Here is a 17,862-nt window from a genome sequence, read left to right as displayed (position 1 = left end):
TCTAGATGTTTGGCATAGTCTGCATTTCTGAGCATGTACCTGTGGGTTTCACGTTACAGGGGCGGTTGACGGTCATTGCATTTACACTCTGCATGAGAAGAATGTACAATAGATAGGTGGGAGAGACGGAACAGACTGTGATAGGGGGGCGGGTGGGTGGATGAAGATGCGATTTTCAGCTGCATGTTTGGTGTCAGACGATCTGAGGGATGATGATGTTTGGTTGACGATATATGGTTGTAACAGAGAGTTCAGCTGCAACAGAAAAGGTCAATTCAGCTGTGGTGCATCGTCAGGGTGTCTCAGCCTTGGCTGTGGTGAATGTTGAATGTCTCCAGCGCGTGGCACACATGCTGTTGTGACGCCTACGTGGTCTGCTGCCTACGCTGTGGGAAGCTTCCCTTTCTGTTACGATTCATTATTCCAATATGACATTGACCATCATAGATTATCAGGCTTTCGTAATGTCTTTCTGCTTTCCTTCATATTCTTGAAATCTGGTATAATATAGTACACCTCCCCTTTCGCACACCACCACTCCCCAGCAACACACAAACCTACTCCAACCTATCCCCCCACGCCGTCAGCAAAAGCACTCTCACACACAATAAAAAAAGGAACATCAAAGCACCACCACCCAACACACACAAAAATCCAGAAACAAGTGTAGACAAAAAAGGGGACGATGCTTGCTCACCTCTCAATCAAGTGCAGCCCACTCGCCGTCGAAACGACATCGCTCAGCTCGCCGACCTTGAGCGTAAAGGCCACGTCCTCAAACTCCTTTTGCATCTCGCCGCGCCCGAAATAGCCCAGGTCGCCGCGCTTGCGGGCCGACGAGCAGTCGGACTCGGTGGGCGCGAGGTCGCCGAGGGAGGCGGCGCCGGAGCGGATCGTCTTTTCGTGCTCCTTGATGATCTTCATGGCTTCTTCCTTGGTGCGCGTGATTTCGGCCTATTGGTTCATCCATTGTAGCCCCCTTGTCAGTAAATTATTCCTTTCATCCATATTGTCATTTTTGTTTCGATTGTTTTTTTTTTTCCTTCCCATGTGCTCCTTCCCGGGAGGGCGAATGTTTTCGTACCTCACGCCAACTGCTCGGCCGACGACTCTCGCGATGCTTGACTAGCAGGTGTGCGGCTCGGATCTTGCCCTCGGGGACGCCGGGCACGGCGCCGGGCCGGGAGCTGGCGCTGTGGTGGGCGGCCATGTAGAGCTTGAGCTTCTCGCTGTCGGTGCCGGCGGGGGGTTCCCAGCGCGAGGTGCGGTCGACGGAGTTGAAGTAGTAGGGGAGGTTCTTGGAGTTGGAGTGGCGAACCTCCCAGCCGGGCGGGAGACCGGTTTCAGCCTGGAGAGGGAGAGGAAGCGCGGTCTGTTAGCGATGGGTAGGGGGAGCTGGATGTAGATGATGGTTTCGGTAAGGTATAGAGGTGAGGAGGAGGAGGAATGACGTGGAGGAGGCTGTTTGGGAGAGAGAAGAGGACGCACCATTGTGTGTGATTTGAGTCGGATTGGTCTGGCGATGTACGTTCGGATTGGGTTGTGTGTAGATATGAAGAGCGGTATGTTGTGTGTATGTGTGTGTATGTCGTTTGCGACAGAGAGAGAGAGAGAGAGTCGATTCGAGGTGGAGTTGGGACAGGCAGAGGACGGATTGATGGAGCTTTTTCAATGGCGCGGAGCCAATAGGATAGATGATGAAAGTGTGCGGGGGAGCGAGGCTAAGAGAGGCACGACTACTTTAGGTAGAGCAGTGAAGCGAAGCGCGGGCGGTTCTACAGACGGTGATGCTCTGCCAACTGGTGGTCCTGCAAAGGCATGAGTTGCTGTGCAGTAGTAGGTCGAGTATGAGCAAGCAAGACTGATCAATAGAAAACAGGGTAAATCGAATTACGTGTTGCCCTTGTGCCTTGAATTGCTACATGACCACAAGCAATCAATCCATAGGTCCTGTGTCAACAGAGTACCTACATACTACAAGAAACAGTTCCATGATCAATGTAACCAGAAAAGCAGTGTGACCCTGATGACGTTGAAAAGGGCCTGAAAAAGGGCGCTAGGCCGCGGTTGGGGCCTTGTTAGCGGCTGGGGATGCTTGAATCACTGCGGGAGTGGTTTTTGACTTGGAACCTGAACCTACGCTTCGAGGGGCTTCTGGGGGAATCACGGGGTTGGACTGGGAGGGTCACGATGGGTATGGCGATCGAGGCTTGCGCAGGGGGGGAGGGCGGTTCACTGTGCTGTGCGTGTTATGATGATGCGTTGTTCCATTGGAAGCTGAGATTCACAATGAAATGGTGATGTTGTCGTTGACGCATCCTCAGGCATAGCCATTGCTCTTTCTACAGTCATGTTTCTCTTTGAATCGTTGACTGCAAGCAATTGCCTGTTGCCTCACAACAGTGGCCCAGTATCGACGATTCCGAGTCATGGCAGTCACGGGATGGATTCACAGACCCAAGGAAATCCTCTCTCGTGAGCACAAGCGACCCGCTCCAGCAGGGCTCGCAGTCTGCAATCGGCGACCTCAGCAGGGCCACGGGCCAAGCCGCAGGCAGCATTGGGGTCTGACAAGCTGCCCGCTGATTATGACTGTGTGTCATACTGTCAAGACTCATACATACTGCTTTCCGCTCGGCCATGGTGCCGGTGGACTCAGATGCCCTCCATACAGGCGGCTCGGCCGTCACTGCGGACGGCGAGACACGCAGGCTCTTACTGTAGGGCCGTTGTTCAGACAAGGTACATGGCGATTCTACCCAAAGTATTGTTCGATAAGTCCCGGGAAGAGATGCTAGATCGAGAACCTGTCTAAAGGAGCTTGTTTGCAGTTCACTATGACTGTAAAATGTCGGTATGAGGCCTTGCAGAATATAATTGTCGCCAATCTACAGTTCTACATCAAGTCGGTTAGGGGAGGGAAACCCGCCATCTCACGATTTCAGCAGATGCGGGTCCACGACGATACCTACGAGATGCATGAACAACACATCTGAGCGTGTATTTGGCTGGGCAGAGTATTCTCATAGCTCTGCCAGATAGGTACATGACATACTGCAAAATAGGTACATCTAGACACTCGTTGACCTACAGAAACCCCATGAGCCGTGTCTGGAACTGGGACGGAGTGCAGCCATAACGCGCATTCAGGGTAAGGGGGTCCGCGAAGAAGCTCCGGAGAGGCGACATCGTGCCTGGGCCGCCGGGTTTCAAGGTGCCAGAAGACTCATTTTGTGGTGGAAGCAAACGCTGGACTGTGCCCGTTGAGGCAATAAAGAATGTGAAAAGGTTTAATGCGTGGCCGTATCTTGAAGATGGCGTTCAGTTCAAATGTTGCTATGCTTCCAACGGGGTCCGTAGCCGAGCCTCCTACCACGTCCATCTGGGTATGGCTTCTTGCTGCTCTGCCAGCAGTGCCACCACCATCCGAGCAACAAGAAGCCTCGATCATGCTCAGTAAGAGAACCACTAGGTAGGACGTTCTCAGAGAATTCGTGGCCTCAACTGAAGCTCGAAGCTTCGCTGTATGCGGGCTAGACTGTGCAATTATGCTTTGGGGCGAGCTCAAGGTTCCCGCTCACGAAGCCACAAACACCAGCATCGCCATTAGCCGAGGCGCCTCTGGACTGAGATTTTCAAGCTTAAAAATCCTCAAGCCTGATCGCCAGGTACAGCCGCAGAGCAGAAACCACCTGCAAGTTGACACCAGAACCGAGATCTCCCAAGGTACCTACATGTACCTTACCTAACATACTACCAGGTACCTACCTAGGTAGGTTATGGCACTGAGCACCTGGTATCAGCTGTCAGGAAGCAGGAGCCAAAGGTAGGTACATGTAATATGGTAGGATGGACACATCACTTATAGAGGCACCTGTTCCCTTGCTCAGCAGACTCTCAACTTCGACTTTCCTCCACCTTGAACCACACAAGACAGACAGACTCGCCCTCTGGTTTACCGTCCAGCCACAAGCAAAAAGCAAGCAACTATCCCCAAGCACGAGCATAGCTAGGCATCAGCTTCGCTCAGCATTTCTTGCTTTTCTTTACCACCCAGTCATCTCGTCACCCTGCTTCTCGCAAGGCATCAGCCACCTCGACAACCAACGAACCCTTTGATCTCTCACTGCCGTTGTCTCGCCTCCAGCAGACCGGGACTCTCGACCCGCAATCACTCACTGCCCGCACGCGCTACAAAGTGCCGCCAGACGCTACTGCCGAGCGCTCACAGGGGACCCTCCCCCACTGCAACATCCTCTGTACCGGGGCCTGAGCCACTAGCCGGCAAGGCTGCATCTGCCTACAGGTAGCCTAGCCTACCTCTAGACCCAACCAGTCTTTTTCTCTTCCATTGCAATCCGTCGATTGCTGTCGACTCCATTGCTATCATTACCAAGCACCATCGCGCGTCTTCCGCTTTTTCTCCTTCTCCGAGAAGAAGCAAACATCTACCACTTCCCTCTTGGACCCTTTGAACCCTCCCCCCGGACGCGCACCCGCAAACCGCTGCAATGGCAAGCCCTCAGTCGACCACGACCGACGAAGCCGGCCCCCGAAAGCTCGAGCAGATCACGTTCCGCTTCTGCTCCGAATGCTCCAACATGCTGTATCCCAAGGAGGACGAGGAGCTGCGCAAGCTGCAGTTCACCTGCCGCACCTGCCAGTACACCGAGGATGCCCAGTCGACGTGCGTCTTCCGCAACGTGCTCAACAGCTCGTCTGGCGAGACGGCCGGTGTCACGCAAGACGTTGCTTCTGACCCCACGGTTAGTGATGCTTCCGCTCCCGTCATCTGTTTCTCCTGCGGCGCCCCCGTCTACTGCGGCACCTGCGGCGATCCCGTCACCCGCGACCCCGAGGATGGCTTCGACGACCCGGTCTGGACCTTGAGCCTGCTCCAGGGGGTCTTGCTCTCGTCCGGTAACAGCAGCGAGGACATGGTGGAGGACGACGTCGACCTCAGCGAGTTGAGCGAGCTGGAGGAGGACGAGTCCCCGCGGACCAGCCTCGGCAGCCAGGCTATGTGCGAAGAAGAACCCAACAGATGCAACCTTGCATAAATGCACATTGCCCGCCCTCGGCTGCCTGCGGCCTCGGACGACGACCTCGACGGGAGCAAGGCGCCTCTTCTCCCTTTGACTCCTTCGCCTGTACTACTACACAGCACATCGATCCAACGGTTATTGTTCTTACTCTAGCGTCTTGTTGCGCCTGCTGCCATCGGATACCCTTTTGATTTCTGGATTGCAATTGGCTTTGCTTTCTGCATCATATCCAAGATGGACTAGCTGGCTGACTGAGTGCTCCTTGTTTCGCTTTCTCCAACGACAGCTCCCGCGATCCAACAAGACGTGCCCGAAATGCGCCCATCAAGAAGCCGTCTTCTTCCAGTCACAAGAGCGCAGTGCTGATACTGGCATGGTGAGCGCCTGCCCCCGCTGGTGCCCTCCTACCCCCTCTGCCCTGGGATGTTGGTTAACATGGTTGGCGGCTAGAAACTGTTTTACGTCTGCTGCGAGTGTGGTCACATTTTTGATTAGAGATGCCTACGAGATTCACTCACGGATTACGAAGCGAACAGACTATATAATATCAGGGAATGCAAAAAGCAGAAGCAGCTTGGAGAGAAAAAGTTACGAGAGGAAAGAGAACGAGAGGAAACGAAACGAGAGAAGGTGGAGCGAGAGGAGGATGGACATGAGGAGAGGGGGAACGGGAGGAAGTGAAGGCGCATAAAGAGATTCGGCTGGCGATGTGGTGTTTGTCTATTCTTGATTGTTCGTTTGGTTGTTTTGACACCTAATAATGGTTGGCGTCAGGAGGGAAAGCTGCATGGAAAATTGTCATGTTTCAGGGCCTGCAAAGTACCAGGATTGCACACGGCATCGACGACTGCTGGACAATGCTAATGGTGTGGAGGGGACGTCTTTGCGGTTTTGTCAGGCTGGTGCGTGTATGACGCCGTGCCAATTGATGCCATGCAACGGCCTGTTACAAGGAGGCTTTTTGGTCCTTGTATAATAAGCGCACATGTTATGGCCGCTCACTCTTTTGATAGCTCGGATATTATCTCGTAGATCAACGCCTGTTGCGCACACCAGGATGGCGGTGCGTCGTTGTCTTGTTGGTTCTCTTATTGTGAATGTCTCGTCTCGTAAAACGCCGTGTAGAGTATATGCCACCATTGCCACCATTGCTTCGTAATCGTACATGCCGCCTCATACAAAAGGACACTGTCCATGCATTGCTCGCATATCGACATGTATCCAGTCTCAATTCCTTGGTCTTTTGTCTCCTTGTTTCCCCTTCTTCGCCCCCTCCTCCCGTCTATCTCGTCCTCCTCTCAGCACCTGCCTCGTCCCATCTTCCTTGTCCTCGACATGTTACGCCTGCATCGGCGCCATGGACAGGATCTTGCTCCACTTCTTGCGCTTGAGCTCTGCGCCGACGACGCCGTTGATTCGGGTGCCGACGGGATCGCCCGACTTGTTGAGCAGGACGCAGGCGTTGTCGTCGAAGCGGACGACGGTGCCGTCGCGGCGCTGGGTCGGGTAGCGGGTGCGGACGACGACGGCGTGGCGGATGTCGCCGCGCTTGACCTTTGCGGCGGCGGAGATGCCGGCCATGCCGGAGGAGGAGGAGCCGCGCTGTTCTTGGACGACGACGACGATGCGATCACCTGCGACGGTAAGTTTGTGTTAGAGATTAGGAGGAGGAGGAGAGGTTTAGGGCTGGGAAATTGGTGAAGAGGAGAGTTTTGCTGAGTTTGGGTTGTTCTTGTACGTACCTATTCTGGCGTGACGCTTCTGGCCGACGACGAGGGCGCATTCGACGAGGGCGGCGCCGGAGTTGTCGATGCAGTTGAGCATCGTCTAGAGCGAGGAGTGGTTAGACAGAGGCAGGGATAGAAAGTGCCGGCAATTGGGAATTGCACACCTTTAGTTGGATCATCGTGACGGCGCCTCCTTTTTGCGTGTAGGCTGAGACAGACCGACAACAGCAGGTACAAGCGTCTTATGCAGAGAGCTCATCCAGTCCTCCACCAACTCAATCTCAAAGTCATCACCAACATCCACCTTTGGAGTTTTCGACCACTTTTTTTTGAACATCACGTGCTCCAAGTCTTAGCTACTAGTACCTACGTAGCATGTCATGTCTCTGATCGCTGCTGGCTAAATGTCGGCTTTTTCCAATCTGACCAGGGCCTGGAGCTGGTTGGCCTGTGAAGCGGCTGAAAAGGGTAAAAACGGCCACGGAAAACTGGAGCCGGCCAAGCAGCATCTCCATCCGTCGCCCGGACAGCCAGAAAAATGCGGAATCTGGATCACTTTGGGGGGAGAGCTTGTGCTTTCTGCCCGTCTGTTTTGGTGCCAGCCGGCCAAGTTCTTGTCTGTGCCTCTTTCTGGCTGTTGTTTTCCTTGTGCATTTTCCATCAATTTCTTTTATTTTGATTCGTACAAGCCCCTGCTTATTAGTCGCTGGAACCGGGCAGCCAACCAGAGAGGTTTGAGGCTGCTTCGTTCCTGCAAGGCGCCCCTTTCGCTCTCACTGGCAGCTGGCCGAGCTCTCGCTTCTTTCTCACTTTGATCCATGACATGCGACCTGCGCTGAGGTGTCTGTTCACAGCCTCGCCCTTTGTCATCCTCCTCCTCCGCCTCCTTCTTCTTCTTCTTTGCTCTTTGATCTTCTCCTGCTCATCCTTTGCTGCACCGCGCTTTAACACGCTTCACTTGCGCTCGTCATCCTCCCCCTTTGCCCCGTTTATTCGCCGTTTCCCTCGACTGGCCGAATAGGGTAGCTGGCAGAGTTATGACGTCGAGACGCTCCCGGTGACAGTGACCTTGTTTCGACGGCGCATCTCGCTCCCGTGCGCTTCGAGCTGCGATTTCTCATTGACGGAGCGACTGCAAACCCAGCAGATTGCGAGACTTTGGGAGGAGTTGCAACGACGCCGTTGTCGTGTGTTTCATCTGTGGCCGCAGCTGACACTTCGAGCCGTGGCGGCCAGAGTGATGAGGGATTCGTGAGGTCTCTCTGTCCGCTCCTTGAAACCACCTGGATTGCTGTCGCCAACCGACAGAAAACCCCTCATTTTCTCCTGGGCTCTAGAGCCGTTCTCTTGTCGCCTCTTGGGTTTGATTTTCAGCCGGGTTCAGATACTCAGGATACATCTCCCCTATAGCGACATGCCGCCCTCCAAGGCTGCCGGCGCAACGGCCAAGAAGCAGCGGTTGACGCTGGCCCAGCTCGCCGCTTACGACGACATCCTCACCGATGCGCTCGTCGACCATGTCAGTCAACACCCGCGCGCGATTTGCCTGCTCAAAGTGAAGTCGTTCGTCTAGCTAATGTGATGGGCGCCAGGCTTTTTATTGGGCCACTGTTCCCAAGAACCGCTCGTCATATCACCCGTCTCGGGGCATCCGGGAGGGCGAGGTCGCCAAGATTATCCAGGAAGAAGTCATTGTCAACAAGGATCTCGAGGCGGCCGAGAAGCGCCTCTTGACGTCGGTCGACGGCCTCAAGAGGTTCGTCGGAGGCCTGAAGATGGAAAAGGAGCGGACCGACTTTGTGCAACACCTGCGACGATATCTGCGCATCTACATGCCCGATTGCCCCTGGGAGGTGAGCACCACCAACCGGTACACGATTGTGACGCACGAGGCCTGTGTCATTGCCCGACGATACATCAAGCGCAACGAGACCATCAAGTACCTCTCCGGCATCCAGATCAACATCACGCCCGAGGAGGAAAAGGAAATCACGGTGCGCAAGAAGGACTTCAGCATCGTCGTCAGCTCGAGGAAGAAATGCACCAGCTTGTTCATGGGGCCAGCGCGATTCGCCAACCACGACTGTCGCGCAAACGCGCGGCTCATGACCACGAGCCAGTCCACCATTGAGATTGTCGCGTCACGGCCCATTGACGTGGGCGAGGAGATTACAGTCACGTACAGCGACTGCTACTTTGGCGACAACAACTGCGAGTGCCTGTGCCGAACCTGCGAGAAGGAGCTGAGGAATGGCTGGGCGCCCGCGGATGGAGCGGTGAATGTCAAGGTCAGCGTGGAGGAGGACGAGCCGAAAGAGACGTACTCTCTGCGGAGAAGACGGCGAGACGATAGCATCGGCGGCTCCTCGCGGACGCCTTCCGTGACGCCCGACATGCGACCGCGCATCTACAAGACGAAGCCCAAGACGAAGATGCGAGACGCTCAGGAGACGTCTGCCATCCCGACTCCGGCGCCAGAGGGAACACCGCGCGGGCGGAAGCGAACCATGGATGCCATTGCGACACCGCCGATCACACCAGCCAAGAGACCCAAGTTCCTGTCCGAATCATCAGCCACGTCATCGAATTCCCTCTCGCTACCTAGCAGAGTCGCGAGCGGTGAGGATTCGCTGAGCACCAGGAGTGCGACTCCGAGGGACGCGGATGCTCCAGAGACGACAATTGCGTCCCCAGAAAAGGAAAGCCCGCAGCCCGAGATACAGACAGAGACGCCGCCGAGCTCCTTTACAACAGATACTTTAGACGAGACGAATTTAGACGAGACGAAGAGTGAAGAGCGACGAGACTATAAAGGGTTGGTCAACACTACCGTCGAACCCGTGTCTCCCCAAAGCATGGGCAGCCGTGCCTCCCCCGACGCGATACCGACGCCGATACCGATGCCGCCGGCGGTCGTGGCTCCGGCCCGCACAGTCCCTCGGCCGCCGCGGTTGATGACCATGTCCATTTCCTCCATTCTCAACGATCCTTCGCCTACCGACGATTCAGCGGAACTATACTATCCCTTTATGACAAGTCGAGTAGCGAGTGCGCCCGCGGTAGTGTCAACGGTTGAGCTCGTATCTGGACGACAAGGCGTGCAGCCGGATCAGGAAGAGGAGAAAGTGCTGCCAGAGATTAAAGTCGAGAGCGAGATTGTTGTGAAAACGAAGATTGAGAGTGAGCCTGAAGCCGAAGCCGAAGCCGAGGTTGAAGCAGCGGTTGAAGCAGAGGCCGAATCAACAATAGAGGTCGCGACGACCATTACTGAGAAGCCGAAACGCCGCAAACGACAGGACGCGGCCCCCAAGCAAACAGCACCCCCTCCAGCTCGGACACGCACACCGGGCGACTACGTGCTGACGCCTTTACTTCTTTCTGAGCCCGACATGGCCTGGATTCAGTGTACCATCTGCAGCAACTACTTTGTCCAGCAAAACGCCTACTTCACACGGTCGTCCTGTCCGAGATGCGAGCGACACTCCAAGTTGTATGGCTATGTGTGGCCCAAGACGGACAAGACGGGGCCCATGGACAAGGAAGAGCGAATCCTCGACCACCGGATGATTCACCGGTTCCTCGACTCCAACGACGAGCGGCGGGCGAGAGGCCGGAAACTGCTCAGCGCGAGTAAAGATACCGAAGAAGCGGACGGAGAGAGGGGCAGGGCGCCTAGGAGAGGGTCCAACAAGGCAGGCGACGAGGGCCAGAAGGAAGAGACTTCGAGAGTTCGGCGTAGTGGCCGCGCGAGGCGGATGAGCAGCAAGCTTGCAGAGTGGTAATGTATTGGCTATATTTGGACTGTATCGTGTACGATGGGCAGCAGCGCAGGCGACATTTATGCCGCTTGCCCCGGGCGTTTTGATACTTTGACAGGCGATGGATGAGATGATTCGACGTAGGTGCGCGTTTGGCGTCATGAGTGAGAAATGGATTAGGCAGTGCAGATAGATTTAGATATCGTGCGTATGCCATGATGCCTTGTTTGATGGTTATACTCGGTGTCACGAGGTAATCCATTCCTTGTTCAAGCTTGTGCAACAAGGCATGCATAAATGGGTGAGAGGGTCCGAAACGTGCGGCGAGATGTACCATGTCAACGAACTGCAAGGATAAATCGTCATTCTGGTGAAGATGCAGCAACTGTTTGCTGACCAAGATGGACGACGGCTGAGGGAAAACCGCGGCATCATGTGGCCTCTTTATTGAAAGGATGGCTAGATGGCTTTTCGATAGTCGTTGTATTTCTATCGTATAATGAGATGGATGGGCCTCACCCGAATTCCCTGTTCTCTGACTGGGTGGTTGCTCCATGCTGGGTCTTGAACACGATTGGCTGGGGACGTCTGGCCCTGGGTGGCTTGTCTCAGATCAACGTCAACGCCTGGGGGGGTCCATGGATTGTTGACGTAGGCATCTGGATTCATCCTTCTTTCATCATCATCATCTGAGGGTTGTTCATGAGAATCCTTCATTTGTGAGTATTATTGTCCGGGAATGCATTTTCCTACTGGATGGTGATGTAAGAGGAATGATGTGTTATGGAGATGTGTCGACTAACTGGGCTGCAGGTTGACAGCCTGAACCAGTCAAAGTCGGCTGCGACGATGATAACTCTATATCTCGCTTCTTTGCTCTGTGAGTTAGAGGATGTTGTTTTGGTTTTGGATTGCCAAGTCGTTTCTTTCAAGCGTCGAGGCGTCGATTATGGGGGTGCTGACGGCCGAAATGATGACGAATGACGATGCTGACTCTTGCTGCACACCAAGTGGCCCTGAGAGCGCACGCAGTCCCGTCTTTATCCCAAGCAGAGATTGTCCTCAAGGGGGACTGCTCTCGAAATGGCCTCGTGTACGACTGCGGCAGAAACGGGCTCGTCTGGACGGCGGGCGCGGTGCGCATGAACCACATGCAGGTCGTCGGGTCGCACAACAGCTACCACGTCGAGGCGCCCAAGGCGGAGCGCGACCTGCAGAGCGCGGCGGCGCCGGCGGCGATTGACCTGCAGTATTCGCATGCTGCGCTGGACGTGCAGCTGGAGTATCTGCATTTGCGGAATCTAGAGTGAGAGAATCCCCCTTTACTGGATTTTGTGGTTCGTGGATGAACTGACTGACTGTCATGGGGGGGAGCAATAAAAAAGGCTGGATTTGCTGGCGGATCCGGATGGAGGCATGTACAGCGAGCCGCTGATCCGCAGGCTAGCGGGCTTGGGCGTGCCCAACGATCCCTTGCTTAAGAAGAAGGGGACAAAGGTGCTGCATATACCAGACGTGGACTACCACACTACTTGTTCGACGCTGGTGTCGTGTCTGCACATTATAAAGAGGTGGCTGGACGCTCATCCGGACAGCGTGCCCCTGCCCATGATGATGGAGTTCAAGACGGCCGAGAAGCTGGGCGAGCGGCTGGGCGGCGCCAAAGTGGTTCCCTGGACGACGGAGCTGCTGGACATTGTCGACGCGGAGATACGACGCGTGTTTAATCGGTCGCAGCTGATTACGCCTGACGATGTGCGGAGGGAGGGGCTGACGCTGGAGGAGAGCATCTTGAAGTATGGGTGGCCGGACCTGGATAGTGCCAGGGGCAGGATCTTCTTCTTGATGGACAATGGGCCGGTGGGGGATGTGCGGGATGCGTATGTCGAGGGGAGGAGGAACTTGGAGGGGAGGGTGTTGTTTACGAATAGTCAGCCTGGGCAGAGCGATTGCGCGTTTCAAAAGGTGAGTTTGTTCCCCTGATTCTTTATGGCTTTGCTTTTGGATTCAAAGGCGAATTGAATGGTATGTATGTATATGCTGATGATGGGGGGGGACTTGGAAAATAGCTTAACGATCCTTCGACGGACGCGGCCGTCGACTTCATCCAGCAGCAGGTCAAGGCAAACTACTGGGTGCGCACCCGCGCAGACGAGCCGCTGGTGACCGTCGTCGAGCACAGCTGCTCGACGGAGAGGCGGGATCGGGCGCTGCGCTCGGGGGCGCATGTCGTGTCGACGGATTTCGCGGCGTTTGGGATGAGTGCGCGCTGGGGGTGCGATTACGCGGTGCGGCTGCCGGGGGGAAAGGGGGCGAGGTGTAATCCTGTTGTTGGGGGCGCGTGTGAGGGCTTGTTGGAGCCGGAGGAGTATACGGAGAATTGAGGCTGGGCTGAGGTTGGGATCTATGCGGAATCTTGAGATTGTATGTTGTTTGGTGGGAAGAAGATGTTGGGTGGTGAGATGAGTAGGTACTTTAAGGCTTGAGAGGTATTATCAAGGTGGGTTGTATGGTCTGATGTTGCTTGCATGAGGGCATATATAGAGGAGAGGTATGTAGAATGATTGTAAACATGACGAGAATTGAGCAACTGAACTCATGACTGAAACCAAATACGACTTCATGATTGAGGGACTGTATCCTAGGTTTGCTCATCATCTGTGAATATCAGGAGAACACGATGCGATTTTCTGGGTTGTTAAGATGGGCCTATATAGACCTAAAAAAGCGGCTCGTTCTCAACAAAAAAGCGTCATTGGTCTAGGGGTTAGGATTCAACTCTTCCATTTCACGAAAAGTTGAGGCCCGGATTCGAGTTCCGGATGACGCAAAACCGAAATTTTTTTTTTTTGACGTTTCTTCTTACTCTAGGCTCTTTAACAGGAACTATCCTCCGCATCTCTCTCTCGAGTGTCTTTTTGGTTTTTGTTTTTTGTTGCGAATGAACTGTGAAGCCAAGTATTATGCAGATAACGGAACATTGTAAGGTACTTAGAGGTATCTTATAGACGTGCTGTAAACTTGAAATGCGGGGGCGGGGGAAGTTGGATATTCACATCAATTGCTCGATTGCTTTCCGGGCATTGACTGTCACGTCTGTTTAAAAAAGTGACTGAGTCACTGGTACTTTGACTGTTTATGCTCGTGATATGCCACTTCATCTTCTCACTGGTGCGTGCAGGCGTCGCCCATCTTTATGCCGAGCCCGAGATCGCTGCGGACCCCGCCGTCTTGACTAACACGATGCCCACCAAGTCAACCGAACTGATGCTCTTGACAGAATCATCACGGCTTCAAACTCATGATACACCATTCCAAGTACTCCATCATGTCTGAAGAGAGTGCCCCCAAAATCTTCGTCCCCGCCAACGAGGCTCGGCGCCTCGTCCAGGACATCCTCAAAGGCAACGGCGTGTCCCCAGACCATGCCGCCATCATCGCCCGCTGTCTCGTGGCCGCAGATCTACGAGGCGTCGACACGCACGGCATGAACCGTATCCCGTCCTACATGGAGCGCATTCGACAAGGCGTCCTGAATGCCGGTGCGCAGCCGGAACTGAAGCACGTCACGCCTGTGGTTGTGCAGGTCGACGGTCGCAACGGCTTCGGCTTTGTGGCGGCTCACATGGGCATGCAGGCGGCCATCGAGGCGGCCAAGGTCTACGGCATTGGGCTGGCGAGCGTCAAGCACTCGAATCACTTTGGGATGAGCGCGTGGGTGGTGCAGCAGGCGCTGGACGACAACATGATGAGCCTCGTCTTTACAAACTCGAGCCCGGCGCTGCCTGCGTGGGGGGGCAAGGAGAAGCTCATGGGCGTGTCGCCGATTGCGTGCGGTGCGCCTGGAAAGGGAAAGGGGGGCGACATGGAGAACTTCATCCTCGACATGGCGCCGTCGGTGGCAGCGCGGGGCAAGATCTACAAGGCGAAGCGACGGGGGGAGAAGATTCCGCTCGACTGGGCGCTGGACAGCGAGGGCCGGCCGACGGACGACCCGGAGGCGGCGCTGGGCGGCGTGATGCTGCCGATGGGCGGGCCGAAGGGGTCCGCGCTGGCCATTATGATGGACGTCTTCTCGGGGGTGCTCTCGGGGTCTGCGTTTGCGGGCCATGTGACGAATCCGTACGATCCATCGCGGCCGGCGGACGTGGGACATTTCCTGGTCGCGGTGAAGCCGGACTTGTTTATAGGCTTGGACGAGTTTCGGGACCGGATGGAGTATTTGTATAGACGGGTGGTGGGATCGGAGAAGGCGGCGGGGGTGGAGAGGATTTACTTTCCGGGGGAGATTGAGCAGTTGACGCAGAGGGAGAGGGAGAGGAGCGGGATTCCGCTGGTCAGGGCCGAGGTGGATGCTTTGAATGAGGAGGCGAGGAGGGTTGGTGCTGCTGAGCTGAAGCTGTAAGGGAGGGGGGGGGGTTGGGTTGGGTTGTTATGCTATCTCAAGGGGAGTGAGTCTTGGACTGCTATGAGACGTGCTTGCCGAGCTGTGTTTTGTGAAGCGAGCTGTCTGTACCTATGTAGTGATGCTGCTTGATGATGTGATGAATTTGAGTATATCTAGGTATGTGATAGAAGCCGTCATGGGCTGATATTAAGCCGATAGAGTGTTTAGATACATGTATCTACATGTATGCAGCGCGGATGATTTGGTTCAGTCAGCTTTTTCCCCGATTCGCCCCCGCATTTGCGCATTCAGCTGCCGAGACTGCAAGCTCTTGTATTACAACGACGTACGGAAGAAAGGATGTTTGCTTGATGGCTGGAAATGGAGCACAATTCGCTTGCCTTACAACGAGATCCATACAAGCTGCCTCCAATGGGTGCCCAGCAATTGCCAAGCACGAGAACTACAGAAAACTTTGTGATAAGATGTGTCAGCGCTATGTGAGGCATTACACATTGCTTTCACACGCAACAGCTATCATCTCCCAGGAAGCTCTATCGAGATGCTAGTACCTAGCTCCAGTTTCTCCCGCAGTCCTTATCAGCGAATGCTTGGCGGGGTACTATTATATTACACGCCCGGCTTTGGTGATGCAACGCTGATATCAGTTTCTGTGCCCGTCACGATACTTTTGTCGTTTGCGGTTGGTATCAAGATAGCCCTAAGATGAGCAAGGGAGGGGCTGTCTGATGCTTCCTTAAAATGAGATAGGTGTTGACTATCTACGCTGCTACAACATCTTGCTTCTCATGAGACTCAAGATCAGGACCTTTGCACCTGATCCTCTCTCACCCACCACCAGCAATGCCCCTCCACCTCCCCACGCCCAAGTTCCTCCAGGGCCTCCCGTCCAACAGCATCCGCATCATCGCCATCCTCATCACCGTCAACGCCGTCGTCTGGATCGCCGTCGGCATCGTCCTGCACTTCCACCCGGCCCTCATCTCGCCCGCCGCGCTCTCCTACGCCCTCGGCCTCCGCCATGCCCTGGACGCAGACCACATCTCGGCCATTGACCTCATGACGAGGCGGCTCATCGCGTCCGGCCAGCGGCCCGCCACCGTGGGCACCTTTTTCTCGCTCGGCCACAGCACCATTGTCATCATCACGTGCATCGTCGTGGCGGCGACGAGCGGCGCGCTGAGGGAGCGCTTTGACGGCTTCCAGCGCGTGGGCAACATCATCGGGACCAGCGTCAGCGCCGCGGTGCTCATCATCCTGTGCCTGGGCAACGGCTGGGTGCTGTACAAGCTGGTGAAGCGGCTGAAGGAGGTCCTCGCGCAGCGGAGGCGGCGCTTCGGCGATGGGCAGGGCGGCGAGGTGGACGCTGCTGGGGTTGCTGCCGCGGCGTATGCAAACGACCAGCTGCAGCTCGAGGGCGGCGGCTTCATGATCAGAGCGCTGAGGGTCATGCTCAAGACGATTGATCGGCCGTGGAAGATGTATCCGCTGGGCGTGGTGTTTGGGCTGGGGTTCGACACGAGCTCTGAGATTGCGGTGCTGGGCATTGCGAGCATCCAGGCGGTTCAGGGGACGAGCATCTGGCTGATTCTGATTTTCCCCATTCTGTTTACATGTGAGTGTTTTTTTTTTCTTTCTTTCCCTTCTTCTCTTTCACTCGGGTGGGTTTAAGTTGTGGTTGGGATCTAACTCGAGTGTTTTCCTCCCCCAGCTGGCATGTGTCTTGTGGACAGCACTGACGGCGCCTTGATGATGGCCTTGTACACGTCCAAGGCCTTTTCACGGGACATTGTGGCCATATTGTACTACTCCATCGTGCTCACCGGCATCACGGTCGTCGTGTCTGCCTTCATCGGCATCATCCAGGTCCTGTCGCTGGTGCAGAACGTGGCGGATCCGTCGGGCAGCTTCTGGGACGGGGTGTCTGCCGTTGGTGACCATTTCGACATCATTGGAGCGAGCATATGCGGGGTGTTTGTCGTTGTTGGGATCGGATCTGTTGTGGTGTACGGGCCGTGGAGGAGGCGGATGGAGAGGCGGAATATGGCTGTGCTGGCGGACGAGGAGGGCGAGGATGGGGGAGACGAGATTGAGAGGGAGACGCTGCCGCCGGGCTTGGAGCAGGGGGCAAGTCCAAAGACGGCGAGCACTCAGGTTGCACTTGTTTAACGAGGCAATGGTACACGGCCTTTGCATATCGAGTCTTGACCTACATCTGCTCACTTACAGCCATGCCTGAGCCTGTGCCAAAGCCGTAGTCAAAGGAGAGCCATTGCTACGATGCTCGGACAGAGAACCGAGTATGGCTGCTGGACATGTGAAGTCTTCTCATCAACTAGAGAACTTCAACTATGTAAACAAACATATTGACTCGAAATCATGCCATGGCCACCCCTATAATGAGCGTTGGCAACCGTATGTGACAGAGCACAGACGGCCACAGCTTTGCAGCAGCAAGCCTCAGCGCCTCCATCACTAGGGTAGTTAAGTATCGTATCACAAATACTAAGCGCGGCACTTACACAGCAACCAGCGGATTCAGCCGCACAGTATCACTGCACACTCAGCCAGCCATCAAAATGCCACGAGAAAAAAAAAGAAAGAATGAATGAAAACTGCAGCTTTCGTGAACATTCTCTTCTCTTCGTCGCCGTCTTCGGAGGCAGCCTGATAAGGAAAAAAGCTTATCGCCATGCGCCGGCCTTCTGGAAAGACCCAAGAAGGAAACCGCGCCCGCCGCGGCTGCTGGTTAGGCGCCACCGCCCGTCTTAGTCATATCCAGCGAAATTCTGCCTCGAGAAGAAGCTGCTTCTGCCTGCCTGCCTGCCTCAACGATTGTTGCACCGTCTATCCTTTTCCCCGACATCAGCTCCAGGACTGTACGAGAGTCACTCGCCGAGCGTGAGACTTGGTGCCGCATATGC

At 55.2% G+C, this 17,862-nt stretch overlaps 7 protein-coding genes across 7 annotated transcripts; 5 read left to right on the top strand and 2 right to left on the bottom strand.

Moving 5' to 3' along the window:
- Positions 1–693: 693 nt before the first annotated feature.
- TRIREDRAFT_67557 (uncharacterized protein) lies at positions 694–1,351 on the bottom strand (the record flags this gene model as incomplete). The annotated part of the gene is made up of 2 exons (XM_006968235.1): positions 694–954; positions 1,085–1,351. Coding segments are annotated over 2 exons (528 nt in total), but the record flags the coding sequence as incomplete, so codon positions are not given.
- Positions 1,352–4,488: 3,137 nt separating this feature from the next.
- TRIREDRAFT_81043 (uncharacterized protein) lies at positions 4,489–5,540 on the top strand (the record flags this gene model as incomplete). Its single annotated transcript, XM_006968294.1, has 3 exons — positions 4,489–4,766; positions 5,332–5,421; positions 5,496–5,540. The coding sequence occupies exons 1-3, from the start codon at positions 4,512–4,514 to the stop codon at positions 5,538–5,540; spliced, it is 390 nt and encodes a 129-aa protein (XP_006968356.1). The 5' UTR covers positions 4,489–4,511.
- Positions 5,541–6,383: 843 nt separating this feature from the next.
- On the bottom strand, positions 6,384–6,951 carry TRIREDRAFT_5324 (uncharacterized protein; the record flags this gene model as incomplete). Its single annotated transcript, XM_006968199.1, has 3 exons — positions 6,384–6,679; positions 6,788–6,872; positions 6,937–6,951. 3 exons carry the CDS (start codon positions 6,949–6,951, stop codon positions 6,384–6,386), a joined length of 396 nt encoding a protein of 131 aa, XP_006968261.1.
- A 1,235-nt stretch (positions 6,952–8,186) lies between these two features.
- Positions 8,187–10,699, top strand: TRIREDRAFT_51287 (uncharacterized protein; the record flags this gene model as incomplete). The annotated part of the gene is made up of 3 exons (XM_006968293.1): positions 8,187–8,291; positions 8,365–9,562; positions 9,899–10,699. The coding sequence occupies 3 exons, from the start codon at positions 8,187–8,189 to the stop codon at positions 10,552–10,554; spliced, it is 1,959 nt and encodes a 652-aa protein (XP_006968355.1). The 3' UTR covers positions 10,555–10,699.
- A 335-nt stretch (positions 10,700–11,034) lies between these two features.
- On the top strand, positions 11,035–13,053 carry TRIREDRAFT_123460 (uncharacterized protein; the record flags this gene model as incomplete). Its single annotated transcript, XM_006968292.1, has 5 exons — positions 11,035–11,181; positions 11,344–11,410; positions 11,542–11,836; positions 11,916–12,495; positions 12,600–13,053. The coding sequence occupies 5 exons, from the start codon at positions 11,035–11,037 to the stop codon at positions 12,912–12,914; spliced, it is 1,404 nt and encodes a 467-aa protein (XP_006968354.1). The 3' UTR covers positions 12,915–13,053.
- Positions 13,054–13,858: 805 nt separating this feature from the next.
- TRIREDRAFT_67718 (uncharacterized protein) lies at positions 13,859–14,935 on the top strand (the record flags this gene model as incomplete). Its single annotated transcript, XM_006968291.1, has 1 exon — positions 13,859–14,935. One exon carries the CDS (start codon positions 13,859–13,861, stop codon positions 14,933–14,935), a length of 1,077 nt encoding a protein of 358 aa, XP_006968353.1.
- An 846-nt stretch (positions 14,936–15,781) lies between these two features.
- TRIREDRAFT_123459 (high affinity nickel permease) lies at positions 15,782–17,107 on the top strand (the record flags this gene model as incomplete). The annotated part of the gene is made up of 2 exons (XM_006968290.1): positions 15,782–16,553; positions 16,650–17,107. The coding sequence occupies 2 exons, from the start codon at positions 15,782–15,784 to the stop codon at positions 17,105–17,107; spliced, it is 1,230 nt and encodes a 409-aa protein (XP_006968352.1).
- Between the last annotated feature and the right edge of the window lie 755 nt (positions 17,108–17,862).

The sequence above is a fragment of the Trichoderma reesei genome (assembly GCF_000167675.1).
Source record: "Trichoderma reesei QM6a unplaced genomic scaffold TRIREscaffold_22, whole genome shotgun sequence".
In the NCBI taxonomy this organism is placed as follows: Eukaryota; Fungi; Ascomycota; class Sordariomycetes; order Hypocreales; family Hypocreaceae; genus Trichoderma; species Trichoderma reesei.
The sequence above is the reverse complement of the archived record's forward strand: the minus strand, read 5'-3'. Positions and strand labels throughout refer to the sequence as shown.